We start from the raw sequence: 14,999 nt of genomic DNA on the forward strand, positions 1-14,999 counted from the left end.
GGGGAAATCTTCTAAAGCTCATCTAATTTTTAAGTTCTTTATTTAATTTGTCATTCTCTCCTCTGTGATTTTCATCTCTGCATGCTCTATCAGGCTTGACTGTTTCCTGCCTTGAGCCTTCAAGTATTCAGTGTTGATCACACCATCGTTGGCTCTCGTCATAGGACCTATCCAAGGTGCCATTTATGGTACAATGGGGATAACACACGTGGATTTGCAGCATTGCCTAGGCCAGAGCCAAATGGACAACCCAAGCAAAAAGCCTAATGGTGGCCTAGATGGAGTATATTTAAGCAATAGCTCACGACAGGCCGTGGTATATGGTCATTATATCACAGTTAAGGGGCGTGGTTCGGCCCGACGAGAAGCTGTGATATAATGAGCATATACCACGGTCTGAAGTGAGCTATTGCTTTTACAAAACGGTTACCAAGTGTGGCAAAATGAAAGAAAAATACACACTCCAATTTAAATAGTTTTTATTATTAAATAATGATGTTCAAAATAAAATAGTCCCTCCGTTGCCTTCTGCACAAAACATAGTGCAAGATGGTTGCTATGCAACAACACTAACAGCTAGCGAACATATTAGACAGACAACGTTGATCCATTATTATTTCTGACAGTTGCATAAAAATCTCTCAACATGTTATTGAGCTGCTGTTTTGTCGACGTCTGAAAGTCTATGACCACAGCTTCATCCTGACACCAATCTTCAAAGCACGTAACTGCCCATTTTGTTTGCTTCACGGTGTTCTGTTCGTTTCGTTTTTTTCCCATTTGGTCTACCTGCTCTTCACGTAGCTCTGCATGTCATCTTTTAGGGGCTTTCTTCTCTGGAGATAGGCACTGATCAATCCACTCCTCCAGAGTAAAGCTTTGTAAGTTTGTTTCTTAATGGACGTAATTTAACAGCTGTAGCTTTTTCTCAGACGCGGAGGGATACTGACTTGTTGTGAAAAGTAACTACAATTCTATCCGTGATATACGTTCATTATACCACGGCTAAGAACCAATCAGATTGCTTGATTTGACATGTCTGTTTTATAAAAGGCAATATACTGCAGATAACACATAGGAACATCCTAGCAAACATACACAAAAATTGACAAACACCCGCAGTTGGATATTAGATTATTCTCACCTGTAGGCCTACAAAGGACATGATAATGAGTATGTGGGTAACTCTGTCACAGAGGCATGAATGATGGTGGTAAACCAAACTGAAAGACACTTGCTCATTGAGGACTCACTTGCACCTAAAGTACCTGAAAACCCTCTTGGATCAGTTTGAAAATGCATTATACACATTAATTCAGCAGAATCCAAAAACAACATCTATGATATGAACCCTGAAATACTTCTTCCACCACTGAGTAAAAGTGTAATGGCACACAATCTTGTTTATATTTAATTTATATCCAATTAGACACTCAGTGATTTCTACGTTTTGATAACTGACCAATCAGGAACATCCCAACCAATCAGGAGGAGCGTAGCATGAACGTTTTAAACATTGATGCTAGGAGAAATGTTCTTTGTCTGCCTTCTGAATCCACACCCTTCATATTTTAGATCTATGTTATGCTTGTCTGGAAAACTGAAGTACTACAGATCTATTGGTGGTTATTTATTTGAAGTGCAAGACGACTGAGCAGAGAACAATAACCAGAACACACCAACACCTATTAGATATTGCAGTATTTTAATAATCATCAGAGAAGGAATTTGCTGCTGTTTCAACACTGTGTGATTTCTGATGGAAGTGAACTTGAATGAAGATTATAATCAATACCACTGGGCTCTAGAGAAGAGAGACACACAGACACAGAGAAGGTTAGAATTCTTACACTTAACTTAATAGTAGCATAGCTCCTTCATAATCAAAATGATTCTCTTTTATAATCTAAGGAACAGATCTAGAGAATATTGACCTCAAAAGCATCCATGTGTCCTGCTGTAGTTTGCAGGTTTGAGAAATAATAGGCCTGATGGGAAGTGTGTACTTGTAGCAACTCTAAATTGTTACTATGTGTATAACTTCAGAACAGAACAAACTTCTGTTAAAATAAGTTTTTCCATGTGAAAAGAAAGTTTTTACAGATAAAAGTTTAAAGGTAATTATTTGTTTTGTTTTTGGGGGTGAATTTCTTCAGGATTTAGTGTGTGTCACTGTAATACTCCGTTTGACCACAAGAGGCTGAGGTTTTAGAATTAAAAGCATTCATGATTTTAATTTTTCCATGCACTTGAAACACAAGGTACATGCAGTACTTTGTGTGTTAGAACGTTATGTAACATTACTGTCATGTCTTTATTTTGACTAGAAAACATGAATGATTTTAATCCCATTTTGAACATGGGGTAGTGGTCCACTTCAGCCTCTTGTGGACACAATTAAAAGCATTAAAAACAATACTTGATACTTGAAAAAATCTACTTTCAAAACCTTATCTTTTCATCTGCTTTTGGATCACCAGAATTATTTTCACTTCCCTGTCCCTGTAGGTAATTCACTGTAAATCGCTCTGGATGAGAGCGTCTGCAAAATGACCTGTAATGTAATGACTTGTGCCAACACAAATTGAAGGAAATATGAGATAATGAGGCACATGTATGTTATTTGGAGTGTTTCGAACACAGTCTCTTTAAATTCTTTAAAATGGGACAGTTGGAGTTAGAAAAGAACAGTTAATAACTTCAATTTTACTTAAACAGTCACTTAGGTTGTGACGTGATAGTAGTCAAATAAACAAAAAATATCTAAATAAATAAAATAGAATAAAGTAAAGCCTATCTAGTGTCTGTCTGTTGGGCTGCTTTTTAATATATATTATGCTTTTTCATGAAATATTCCTTACGTTCAAAGCATTCAGGGATTTGGAGTTTTCCATCTATGCACTGGGTTTGCACTGCAAAACCACAATTCCTGACCTTATCCTTGCAGTAGACTGAGACAATCTCTGTGTGCAAGACTCTGTTAGGACTTAGGTCTTCGATCCAGATTTTTCTTCCATTGTATAATATCCTTGCTTTCTTTATGTCAACACGGCAAGGAGCTGTAAGTCACAAGGAGAAGAAAAAACATGTTGTTGATTGTATAGTGTTGTGTTGTTTTTGTGTTCCTAATCAGGAATTGTAGAGTGGTTAACCACATCATATTCACCTCTCAAAATGATGTAGTCATTTAAGAATTAATATTGAAAAACATTAGAAGGGGTTGATATATAAATGTGAATCCTGTTGTTCCCATACAACCATTTAGGGAATTTGGAGGAGTTTATATTTGACAGTTTAGGTCAAACGCTTCAAATAACCATTTCAACATTGAAAATCATTTAAAAAAATAAAATAAAATGGGGACTAAAAGTAATGGGATTGGGCTGGGATGGGATTATCACCAACAAAAGCCCAGGTCAGAAACAGGAATACACAAATCCAAACTGGGAAACACATGAACAAACTTTCCTTTCTAGAGAGCTAAAATCTCTAAATGTAATGTAAAATAACTGTAACATTGGTTGTAGGCCTACCTTTGCAGGATGGCTTTTCAGACCAATTCCTATTCTGCTCACAAACAATTTGGAGGCTTCCTTCAAGTACATAGTCTCCATTGCATCCATATTTGACCGTTTCCATGTAGTCATATTCTCTCTGATCGTTGCTTGACATGTAGCCTTTGTCAATGTTCTCTGGTGGAGGGCAGGTCACCACTATAAGGGGAACGATTTAGTGCAATTTTTAATTCATATTTTACCAATTGTTCGACCAAATGTGGAAGAATTTCATGTAATTAGTTAATTTGTCATTAGTGAGTTGTCTTTTTCAGCTCCCAATGTATAAGCTACAGGACGCATCAGTGCACATTGTACAATCTGGTCAGATGGTCTTCACTTCACTTGCTATGCGCAGGATGCAGTTTCAAGTGCTGAGAAAAAAGATAATATTTGAACATGAAACACATCAAATCTACTACACGAATGGACCTTGTATAGAGATTGTTTTCTTATCTGCTGATGCTAAAATCAAGAATGAACTCAGTTTTGTTAAGAAGTTTGACAATCAGAAATGTTACAGCAGTATTTTGCCCGTTTCCTTACGAGAATACTTACATGCTGTTTGGCTTTAAAGTGATGGTTGGGATTAGTAAATATTTCTTGCAATGCCACAACAACTACACTTTTCAAACCTGTTTACCTTGACATTCAGGTGTCTTGGTCCAGTTGCCGTTGATAGTGCACTCTGCTCTTGCGTTGCCAATAACACTGTATGGAGGCAGACACTTGTATGTCCCCCCAACGCCGTGATCAGTGGTGTTCCCGCTGATCCTCTTGTCATAAATTATCATCCCAAACTGCGGGATCGGAGCGTGACCGCAGGTCACAGCTACAAGAGAAGAGACAGAATATGCCAATTTATATACAGTATATTGTTATACAATACATGCTTGTGCTGGATGTCTGTTTTTCTCTATTGTCTATAAGTAGATGTGCTTTTATTTGTCATGGCCACATTTGCAGCTTGGCAAATTGAGTGATAGATTAGTTGTGGAACATTTCTACATGACAAGTACAAATGTTTTTTCTTTGGCCTTATATCAAGTTACGGGACATCATTTTTACGAGAGCATTTATATACTGTACGTTTTAGGCTCTCCTATTTATTTCCCTGGTCTTGCGGAAAGGATGTAGTGGAATACATACGCTTGCACTGTGGTACTCGTGTGCTCCATGTGCCATCCGCAAGGCACACAGCAGTGCTGTCTCCAGTCATGGTGTACCTGAGCAGAGCCATATCAGTCAGTCAATTCAAGCTTCGATCGCAAACAAACAGACAGAACACGTGATGTTTGACTTAAATCAGGTTACAGGCATTAGACGTATTCATAGATCAGTGGAATCTTTAAATAGTGATGCACACAAAATAATTTAAATTCTTTTTCTTTCTTTCTTTCTTTTCTCAAGTTATTTTTGTGCCATCAGTCAAATTCATCTTTAACTCTCTCTTTTTTTATTGTGCAGGGAGTCTGTAATCATAACTGTTCAAGATCTTACAAAAACAAGAATCACACAAATGGATAGTGAGATTGAGAGATGTTGGATTATTTACATGATATTATTATCTTTTGTGTGTTATTAACACAATATCTATATTTCATTATTGAAACACTTCACTGATGTTATTGGATATTATATTCATGCCCATAGTATGGCCAAAGGGGGAATTGTTATAGCAATTGATCATATTTAGTCTCATTTAACCATTCTTATGTAAGGCTTGAGTTTGTATGTTTTGATCTAGAATGTTTTAACCCTGTAGTGAATTTCCACTGTGAGGCCTAGCAGTACATTTCCATGGTAACTTTACTTCTTTGTTATTTGTTCTCTAACTGTGAAACTGTTATTTTTCATCTGTGAGAGCGTTTTCTTGACCTTGCCGTAAACAGTATATCCCTGTGAATATACTTGCATCTTCATGTCTGTGAGAATGCCTCCTATTTTGATTGTGAAGAAGGTTCAGTTAACCTCCCTTCCACCTGTTGAGATTGTGCCATGGAAGAACCAAGTGTGCCTAGGACCCGCACATTCCTTGTGTGTGTATAAGTAATATGTTTTTTCTATTGTTGCGAGTCAGACTCGGCACCACCCGTTGCTGTGGGGACTCTGTCCATTTCAGCTGAAATAGTTTGACTCTGTTTGAAATCTCTCTTTTGACAATTGATTAATAAACCATCAAAGACAACTTGGTTGTAACTTCATTATTTACTCATCTCTCACTAGGAAATTCATGTTGATTTTCCACCACAATGGTCAATACCCACGACACCCCTACATTCTGACTTTAGTTTATTGGTCACCTTACCTACACTTAAAAAGCACCAAAACATCTGTTTTCAGTAGATAACTCTGTTTGTTGTGTCTGCTGATCCTTAAATAATGGGCAGTTTATTGTAATGACACTATGTGTAAATGTACCAGTTTTGGTATAACAGATGAGATGAAATATTTAAATATATTCATTAAAATGCTAAACGCCCGCTAAAACGCCCTCCAATTTCTGCAGACTTCACTTATGATGAATATTAGGATTTTATTTTCTGAATTTTAAAATCCATTAATCAATTGCAGTGTTGATTTATCTTAGGTTTATCTTCGCACTTCCCTCAGAGGGTGATGCCAGTTGCCAGTTTTTTTTTTTTTACTGTTGTATGGTCTTCCTGAATAGAGTTTCTACATTTGCATTTTCAGAAACACCACCCATGTATTAGGGACAGTGCGGTGGCTGAGAGTGCAAATGATACATGTTAGACAATAAAATTCAACAATGAAAGTCTTGCTTTACCCTTCATCGCAGGTATAGTTGATCATACTCTGGAACACAATATCTTCATAGTACAATTCTCCATTAGACAATGTATCAGGATAGGGACACCGTTTTGCTGCAGAAAAAAATCAAATGTTTTCTTAAATGTTGATGTTTTGTAAAAAAAAGTAAATTACTGTTAAACTTTAAAAGTAACTCAAGTGTATGAATTTGCAGTACAAGATATGTCATAGGACCTTAAATTCTCAATAGAATAATGGAAACCCACGTATGCACAATAATTTGGTTTTCGTCCATTCTCCACTGGCAGCGCAAACAATCTTCCGAGGGCCTGACACAGGGGTGTATCCCTGTTTGCAGGACAGCGCTAACTCCACACCGGGGCTAAAGAACCTCTGGAGTCCATCCAGCTCAATGTTGGCAGCCAGCATAGGCCTATAACATACTGCAAGGACAAATGGATTTATTAATAATTGTGTATAGACTCTCAACTTGCTTGAAACAAATATCATATATACATATATATATATAACTATATGTATATATATATATATATATATATATATATATATATATATATATATATATATATATATAATATTACGTATAATAGTTTGGAAAAGACTCTTTTTGCAAAATCCCCAACAACCACCTCATCATAACATGACAAGTTAATAAAGATGTGGATTATCATCTCAGAATTGTAAATGCCATGTAGTATGTAGTTATGTGCTGAGAATTCATTTTCTCGTATCCCTGTACTTCCAAACTAAACTTGATCAATAATACTTAAACATATGCCTTTAGAATCCATATCCTGTAACATATAGAGATTACCTGATGCTAAACCCATCAAAACAGCAGCGTCATGTGTATGCATGCAGTTTAAGCTAAATAATGTCCATAAAAAGGAAGAAATAATAGCAAATACCATTGTCATGTTCAGATGTCACGATGGTAAAAAATACAAATGGACACAGCAGAAACAAAGTTAGCATGCGTTCCATCCTTCGTAGAAATGTACAGACACTCCTCGCTTCTTTCCTGTGGTCTCTGGTTCAAATACTGAATCTCTGTCCCCTCTTTCACTGCTGTTTGTGTTTCTCTAAAAGTAAACAGATAAGAGCAGCATGAAGTAATGGCTCACTGGCGATCGTTGTTTTGTTTTCCTTTTTTTGCTTGCTTTTTGCAATACGAGATTGTAAACCTCGTGACATTTTTACTGGCAGTGAAGAACTCCAGCAGCGAACTTTCCCTTGTTGCTGCAATATTATGAAACACCAGCCCATTTGGCCCGATTTTCATGTTGCTTAATCTTTGTGCCTCACTAGAGACATTTCTAGATTTTTATATTTTCAACTATTTTATGTTAATAATAAACTGTGTAGCCAAAATACAGTCACTCATACCGTTAATGGTTCAATAAGTAAGATATGCCAGAATTTAAACTTAAACATTACAACAAACAATAAACTAACATTATTAACAGAGTGTGAAGAGGTTACAGTGTTGACGTTGTGTCAAAAACGTCTGTGTGTTGTGTTGCAGAGATATCTACTGAAATTAGCATATATACATATAGCAGTCTTGTAATAGCACTTATTCCTCTAGAGGTGATAGTGAGTCACTGTAGCTCCAGTCTGCCCTCAGTACAGAGGGAGAAGACCTACAGCTGCCTGACTCTCTTGTAAATATTACAGCCATGTTTCGTGTCTGTTTCAGGGACATGTGGTCAGGGGATGCCCGCGTCATCATGAAAAGTAAAAAAACAAATAACAATAAAATAAAATAAACATTAATATTTGTCCACTGGTCTGTGCTATAAATTTATTTTTTGTATGATTCCAATAATTTTGATCATTTTTACTGTCAAAATCGCTGAATTTGCGTATTTTCTGTGCTGATACAGGGGAGAGCTGCAGCAGCGACGAGCTGAGCCTCACCTCGGATTGTGCAATCCCTCGCAAACTAGGTTGAGCGCATGCATTTGGCGCGTGCTTGTTGCTATCTCTCTGTATGTTACCAATATAATGTTTACAGACACTTTTATTATGCGTCCTGACTTTGCATAGTGTAGCTCACTTTCTGTGGCCAAGGCACACCAAAGACCAAGCCAAAATCTCAAGGTAGACCTGTGTTCATATCCTGGAAAAATCCCCTCTATAACACATAGTGTCACTGTTATCACTCTGTGAACATTTATTTAGCCTAGTCCTTGTAAGAAGCTATTCTCCTTCACACTAGCAGAGAGCCTTTGATGTGTCACACTCTAATGTTTCCCACCATGCGCAAATGGCTAAAACGGCTTCGCTTTGACAGATTTCTTTTTTTAATGATTGTTTTATTTATATTTAGGCCAAAGCATATAAGACCTATTGTTTCTATATTGTGAAATAAGTGTGTAGGACAAAGTACCGATAAAGTACAGTGTTTCCCTGCGCTGCGCCCCCCCCCTGAAATTCAAGACGTTGTTTTTTTTATTTTTGTATATTCACAACGCACTTTTCACATTGAACAGGTGCTCTTTTATTAAACAAACTAAACGCTTATGTCATTTATCTCATTTATGTGCTCGTTTCAGTTGCTTTGCATATTTACATTCTCTCCTCTGCTCTGCTTTGCTTCGTGAAGGGCGGAGCTCCGCTTCCGAACCCACACACGCGCGCTAACGCACACAATTACAGTCAGAGACAGAGTGGAGAAAAGGTGAGGAGAGAACTTAAAAAATCTGTGCCACGCACGGACCTGATCCAGCCCAGGCAGCACCCTGCAGAGCAGTATACCTAGGAGAAACACTGAAGTAAATAAAAAATCATTCATAACCTTGTGTACGGTTAAATGCACTAGGCCTAATTGTTTCAAAATCCCACGGCACACCGGGATTTGTCTCACGGCACACCAGTGTGCTGCGGCACACCATTTGGGAACCACTGGTCTAGCTAATGTATGTAATGTATGTGTGTAACATATCTAGTCTTGCTGATCTGACATAAAACCACAGTGAAAAGACACCAGGTGAGGCAGACAGTCCTCTGCGGCACTTAAGAGGGCGCACGTGAGCCCACAGGTTCGTGTAGCTGCTCTTCTGCTACGCAGAGACGTTAGCACCAACAAGCTACTGCTAGCTAACATCAGTCAGGTGCACTGTAGCACCTTTTAGTTTAGTTTGTTTCTCCGACTGACGGCCAAAAATGGAAGATTTTACAAATAAAGATAATTTTATTGAAAATGGGATCTGACCAAGAAATAACAATCCAATATTTAAATTTAAAACTAAATGTTGACCTTAAATAAAATATTATTTTGTTAATAGTACAGTCTGTATTAAAACTTATCAAAGCATCAGACTAAAATCGCTATGGAGGGTGCATAGCAAATACATGTAGGCCTACCTCTCTGAGCCGCTGTAAATGTAACATTCTTTTTTTTTTTTGTGTGTGTGTGTGTGTGTGTGTGTGTGTGTGTGTGTGTGTGTGTGTGTGTGTGTGTGTGTGTGTAAAGAATGCTGATATGAGATATGAAAAATCACCAGTAGTCAATGTTCATGTTGCCAATAAAATGGTGAATAAGCTACTCAGTTGGGTTCATATATTTGTAAATCTGACTCTGAAAGAGTCAGTGCCTCCCCAGCCATGAACCTTACCGCACGTCACTGGTCTGTTTTATAGTTTGTTTATTGGATTACATTCAAAGTGGCAGAAACGAGAAAACAACCCGACCCCTCACCTCGTCCTCACAGCTGCCAGGAGGCTATTGTCACGATCTGGGTGTACTTTCTGTTTCCTGTTTTATTTTGTAAGGTTCACTCCCCTCATGTCATGTCTAGTTGTACTTCCTGTCTGTGTGTTTTCCCTCCCTCTGTGATTGTTGATTTGATCCTCCTGTGTCCATTCACCCTGGCCCTGTGTCCCCTGTCTGTCTCATTGTTCCTTGTCAGTTCGTCGTTGATGTTACCTCGTGTCCTGCTCGTGTCCTGCTCGTATTGGTTTTTGTTACTTTGTATTTCTGTATGTTCATTAGCTTTTGTTAATAAAGCTCTCTTTTTGGTTAAAATCATCGTCTGCGTCCTGCAATTGAGTCCTCTCCTGAGACATACCGTGACACCTGTTTCTCCAAGCGTAGAGCTGTCGGCTGTTGGGTTGTTTACCCCATGATATCACATACAAGTGGTCAAGGTCACATAAACATTTTGAGGGATCTGATTCACACACACAAGGTGAGAAATCAAATCACCTGGGAAAAGATGTCAGATTTTGGACACAGCGTTCAGATCTTCAGTTTTTATTGCATCCTCAGTACTGGGTACAGGTATGTATGCACAGTATGAATGTATCAGAGGATTGAAATACACAGGTTCTTCAGGTCATTGAGTCTTTCTTCTTGAGACATTGTTAATGATAGATAGATACTTTATTCATCACAAGGGAAATTTAGGATGACACCCATTATCATTATCTATCCATCAAAAAATATCACTATTACTCTATCAGCTTATTTTGACATCCAAACTAAAATAATTGGCTTTTGTCTCTGAAGCATATTGTTACATATTCATTATTCATGATCTAATCATTCATATTCTGTGATTGTGCAGATGTTGTTTCAGGTCATTCTGGGCAAAGTTATGCCGATCTTGCAGGGCTTGTGGGGATTGTAGGGGGTGAAGAAACACACATTGGGATTTCTGATGGAAGGGTTTTGGGCCTTAAGGTGTACTCCACCTTGCCTGGTTCTAAAAGCAAGAAAAAGAAGGGCAGATATATAACTGTAATCATAAAATGCATGGTTGCATGGAAACATCATGGGCTTTTCCAAAGACATCTGTAAGCCATCTGACAGACTTATTATGTAACATTTCTTTAGGGGAAAGAGCACTGCATTGCAATAGGACAGGGGTAAGTTGACTCAGTTTTGAGTCAAATATCCAGAAGCCTTCGTTGTCTAATGTTTGCCGTTATTCAAAATTAGATTTAGCCACCATAGTATATAGACTAGCCTGGCTGTTAGAAAGTCAAACAAATTGTCGGTTGAGCATCAAAATATAAACAGGTGGAACTAGAGAGGTTTGATTAGATTTACCGAGCTGACAAGGACTCACCATTGAAGCACTCTGGGATGGGCAGCGTTCCATCGTTACAGGTGGTGGTCACAGGGTAGCCACACCTCTCAGCTTTGTTCAGGCAATAGAAGACAACATGTTCTCCATGGAGGACTCTGTTGGGGTTCAGGTCCGCAATCCAGAGCTTCTTGGCATTGTAGAAGATACGACCTCTTTTGATGCCAACTTTGCAGGGAGCTGGATGGGAAAACAATACAGTTATAGCATGTTTTCATCAGACATTGCAAATCAGTGGATTACAGCATTAATATTGTGTTGAATCTCAATTTAGTAACCAATCCCAAAATTTGAGTTTATTTCAAGTTGTTTTTTTCAAATCAAATCAAATCAAATTTATTTGTATAGCCCAATATCACAAATTATACATTTGTCTCAGTGTGCTTTACAGACTGTACAGGTTACAACATCCTCTGTCCTTAGACCCTCGCATCGCACAAGGAAAAACTTCCTAAAAGAAACCCCAAAATTAAAGGGGAAAAAATGGAAGAAACCTCAGGGAGAGCAACTGAGGAGGGATCCCTCTCCCAGGACGGACAGACGTGCAATAGATGTCGTGTGTACAGGATAAACAACATAGTACAAATACAACATTTGACAGAAATTATGTTGTGTTGGAAAAAAAAAAAGAAATAGAAAGTTTGGATGAATCCAGGAAAATGTCAATAAGGCTTCCCGGTGTCCAGCAGGACCAGGTCAGCAGGCGCTGTCACGATTCATGATCCTGACGTAAAATAACCAGGGGGGTGGAGATTCTCTCAACACAGAAACAATGTGAACATACTTTTGGATAACTAGTTGATGGCTGATCCAGAATCATAAATACAGAAATGTAGCCTGCAGGTAGTTTTTAAGATCTGATTTCCCCATGACTCACCTCTACACACTGGCTTGGAAGACCAGTTTCCTGTGTTTTGGCACTGTATCTCAGCATCACCATCCAGATGATAGTGCTCATTACAGGCGTACTTAACCTTTTCCTTGTAGCCATGTTGTCTCATCACAGCAAAGGTGATGAAGCCATTTGGTATGCTTGGTGGGATGGCACAGCTCACCTCTGCAACGATCAAAGACAAAAAGGTAAAACATGTGAGGAGGTATTATTTTTGTAGTTACAATTGAGATGCTGTCTAAGAAAAAAAGAAATTATGGAAAACATTTGAAAGATGCAGAAAGGCTGGTCTCATTATTGCAAATCCTATAGTTTTGATGTGGCCCATAACTAATCATGAAGAAGAGAAATAGATGAAAGGGTACGAGATGGTTAAGAAAGTTGCCTGCGCACCTCGGCACACCGGTGGCTCAGTTGCTCCTCCATCAGCCATGCAGTATCCCCTCTCATAACTTGGTGCCTTAGGTGGGTTACACTCGTATGTCCAGCCTTGCCCATACATGGTGGTGCTTCCAGTAACTGGCTTATCATGGGCAATTTTTCCATTTGTAGGTGGCCTGGGCAGCTGACAGTTCACAGCTGTAAGAAAGAAAACGATTATGCTAAAGTTATACTGCCATCAAGTCTTCAGCCTTTTTTTCCCGCAAAATCCACATTAAGTGGATGTCAAAGTAATTTATACTGCTTTCTATAAGCATCAAAGCCTTTAAATATCATACGTTTATATAAAAGTCAGACGTGTTCTGCATGCTGCCAAAAATGACCAAGGCAAGTATGTTTATAGACAAATACATAGTAACAGAAATTAAGCAAATGCAAGTGCATCAATAAACAAAGAGAAGACCAGTTTAGGATTTTGGATGTTGTGTTTGCACTTTGTTGAAAAATGCAGAGTCTTTTACAGTTTCCACTACATATATTTTTATCCAGTACCTTTGCAGAGAGGTGGTGGGTTGCTCCAGGTACCATCATGCAAACACCTGCTCTCATTGGCTCCTTGCATGACGTACCTAAAGAAGTTCACATGATTCCGACACATATTACTGTATCCTTGTAATCTGTTTGGAAATATAACGTGACTTTTTCTTTTACCACCCACCATTGAATCTTACCCGTCATCACATGTGTAGTTGAGCACACTCTTGAATGGAGCTTCTGTCCTCCCCATTGCTAATGGCTGCAGAGGTCCCGGGATTGGGCACATTTTAGCTGTAGAAAAGGTGGTACAATACTGAATCTGCATTTAGCGCTAGTAGGTTAACATTTTCATAAATATTACAATATACCATCAAAATGTTCTTAAGGTCAGATGATATCGGTGTTTGAAAGCTCATATTTTATGCTTTGCATTCTTAAATTGATTGTTTCCTGATACATATAGTGTTCTGAATATTTCAGGTTTAAGCTGATGAAGCCGAGCATTATGGAGTCAAATAAACCCTACAACACACTGAGGACTGATTTCTCTGGGGGTCATGGGAGGCATTATATAATTCTTAAAAAAGGTCAGCAGGAGCACAAAACATAAGCAAACTTTTACTCACACCTTGCTGACGCCTTCTACTTTTGGATGGTTGAAACAATTTAAGAATTACAACAGTGTTTGTGTTGGGGTGTTGAGTGCAAGCCCAACACCCCAGTAAACTCACGGGCGCATGCCAGGTCTGACTGCGTCCATTCTCCTGTGGTAGTACAGGTCATCTGTCGAGGGGTCGCTGTTGAAGGCAAGTACCCCTGTTCACATGTGAGGGTCACCTCTTCTCCAACTTCGTACACATGTTTTAAGGTCAACTCTTCAATCCCGTCAGTGACAAGAGGTCGGCCACACACTGGTTAAAGAAATGGATTCACAGGAATAATGTTCACAATACAGCAACCGTAGCCTCTACACCCCATAATCTATTGTGTAGATTAGAAGTTTTACACAATTTACTTTTGATGTGACACCATCAATCATGTGCAATAGGTGCATTAGTTTAAAAATAAAAATGCAAATAGATAAAGGATAGCAAGTCAAACAGGAATACTTGCAGCACAAAAAAGCCCAATAAAGTCATGTCATGCTCGAATTCAAATAAAGCAATTTTACGGCTCCATTTTACCTTTCTTGGATGTTACAGTTGTGTATAAAGCTACTTGACAAAGGACCAGCAAAGCCAATGTCGGAGCCATCTTCCTGCGAGTGAAGTCTCCTCAGTGTCCCCTGTGTTTGGATGGGGATAGAGTCAACATATGGGCTGATGGGTAAATGGGGCCTTGGAAGCCTGCTCCAATCAAATACCAGTGTGAGTTCTTATTGATTGAGCACAAAGGTCTTTACTCATGCATATTTACCCAGAATTGATCCATAACCTTGATTTTGTACAAGAGCCGTAAGCATGATAAAAACTCATGAATAAACTAATGAGAAAGAGAGACTCCCAAGACGCTGAGAGAACACATTATCCACTAGCCTTAGAGAGATGTGACTTCACACACTCACACACACACACACACACACACACACACACACACACACACACACACACACACACACACACACACACACACACACACACACACACACACACACACTTCTATTAAAAGTATTTAAATCAGTTGTGGACTGTGTATGTGCTCTTGTTTGCGTTAACTGAATAATTAATTTTTGGTTAGGTTAGGAACAAT

General features: G+C 38.6%; 2 protein-coding genes across 2 annotated transcripts; both read right to left on the bottom strand.

Annotated features, from left to right (window-relative positions):
• Window positions 1-1,688: 1,688 nt before the first annotated feature.
• LOC115011058 (beta-2-glycoprotein 1-like) lies at window positions 1,689-7,426 on the bottom strand. Its single transcript, XM_029436033.1, has 8 exons — window positions 7,256-7,426; window positions 6,593-6,769; window positions 6,343-6,439; window positions 4,704-4,780; window positions 4,198-4,386; window positions 3,534-3,713; window positions 2,862-3,059; window positions 1,689-1,804 (listed from the first exon to the last, which is right to left on the bottom strand). Exons 1-8 carry the CDS (start codon window positions 7,329-7,331, stop codon window positions 1,740-1,742), a joined length of 1,059 nt encoding a protein of 352 aa, XP_029291893.1. The 5' UTR covers window positions 7,332-7,426; the 3' UTR covers window positions 1,689-1,739.
• A 3,498-nt stretch (window positions 7,427-10,924) lies between these two features.
• Window positions 10,925-14,504, bottom strand: LOC115014476 (beta-2-glycoprotein 1-like). The gene is made up of 8 exons (XM_029441343.1): window positions 14,435-14,504; window positions 13,982-14,161; window positions 13,445-13,541; window positions 13,266-13,342; window positions 12,726-12,911; window positions 12,318-12,497; window positions 11,423-11,620; window positions 10,925-11,056 (listed from the first exon to the last, which is right to left on the bottom strand). The coding sequence occupies exons 1-8, from the start codon at window positions 14,502-14,504 to the stop codon at window positions 10,947-10,949; spliced, it is 1,098 nt and encodes a 365-aa protein (XP_029297203.1). The 3' UTR covers window positions 10,925-10,946.
• Between the last annotated feature and the right edge of the window lie 495 nt (window positions 14,505-14,999).

This window comes from Cottoperca gobio, chromosome 1, assembly GCF_900634415.1.
Source record: "Cottoperca gobio chromosome 1, fCotGob3.1, whole genome shotgun sequence".
NCBI lineage: Eukaryota > Metazoa > Chordata > Actinopteri > Perciformes > Bovichtidae > Cottoperca > Cottoperca gobio.

Excerpts from the sequence above, each read along its gene's own strand:
- LOC115011058 (XM_029436033.1), bottom strand. The coding sequence starts at position 7,331 with ATGGAACGCATGCTAACTTTGTTTCTGCTGTGTCCATTTGTATTTTTT. Across the intron at positions 3,714-4,197 it reads CAAGACACCTGAATGTCAAG|TGGTGACCTGCCCTCCACCA; the intron begins GTAAACAGGTTT and ends TTCCCCTTATAG. Across the intron at positions 3,060-3,533 it reads TGAAAAGCCATCCTGCAAAG|CTCCTTGCCGTGTTGACATA; the intron begins GTAGGCCTACAA and ends TGTGACTTACAG.
- LOC115014476 (XM_029441343.1), bottom strand. The coding sequence starts at position 14,504 with ATGGCTCCGACATTGGCTTTGCTGGTCCTTTGTCAAGTAGCTTTATAC. Across the intron at positions 14,162-14,434 it reads AACTGTAACATCCAAGAAAG|TGTGTGGCCGACCTCTTGTC; the intron begins GTAAAATGGAGC and ends TTCTTTAACCAG. Across the intron at positions 13,343-13,444 it reads AACTACACATGTGATGACGG|GTACGTCATGCAAGGAGCCA; the intron begins GTAAGATTCAAT and ends GAACTTCTTTAG.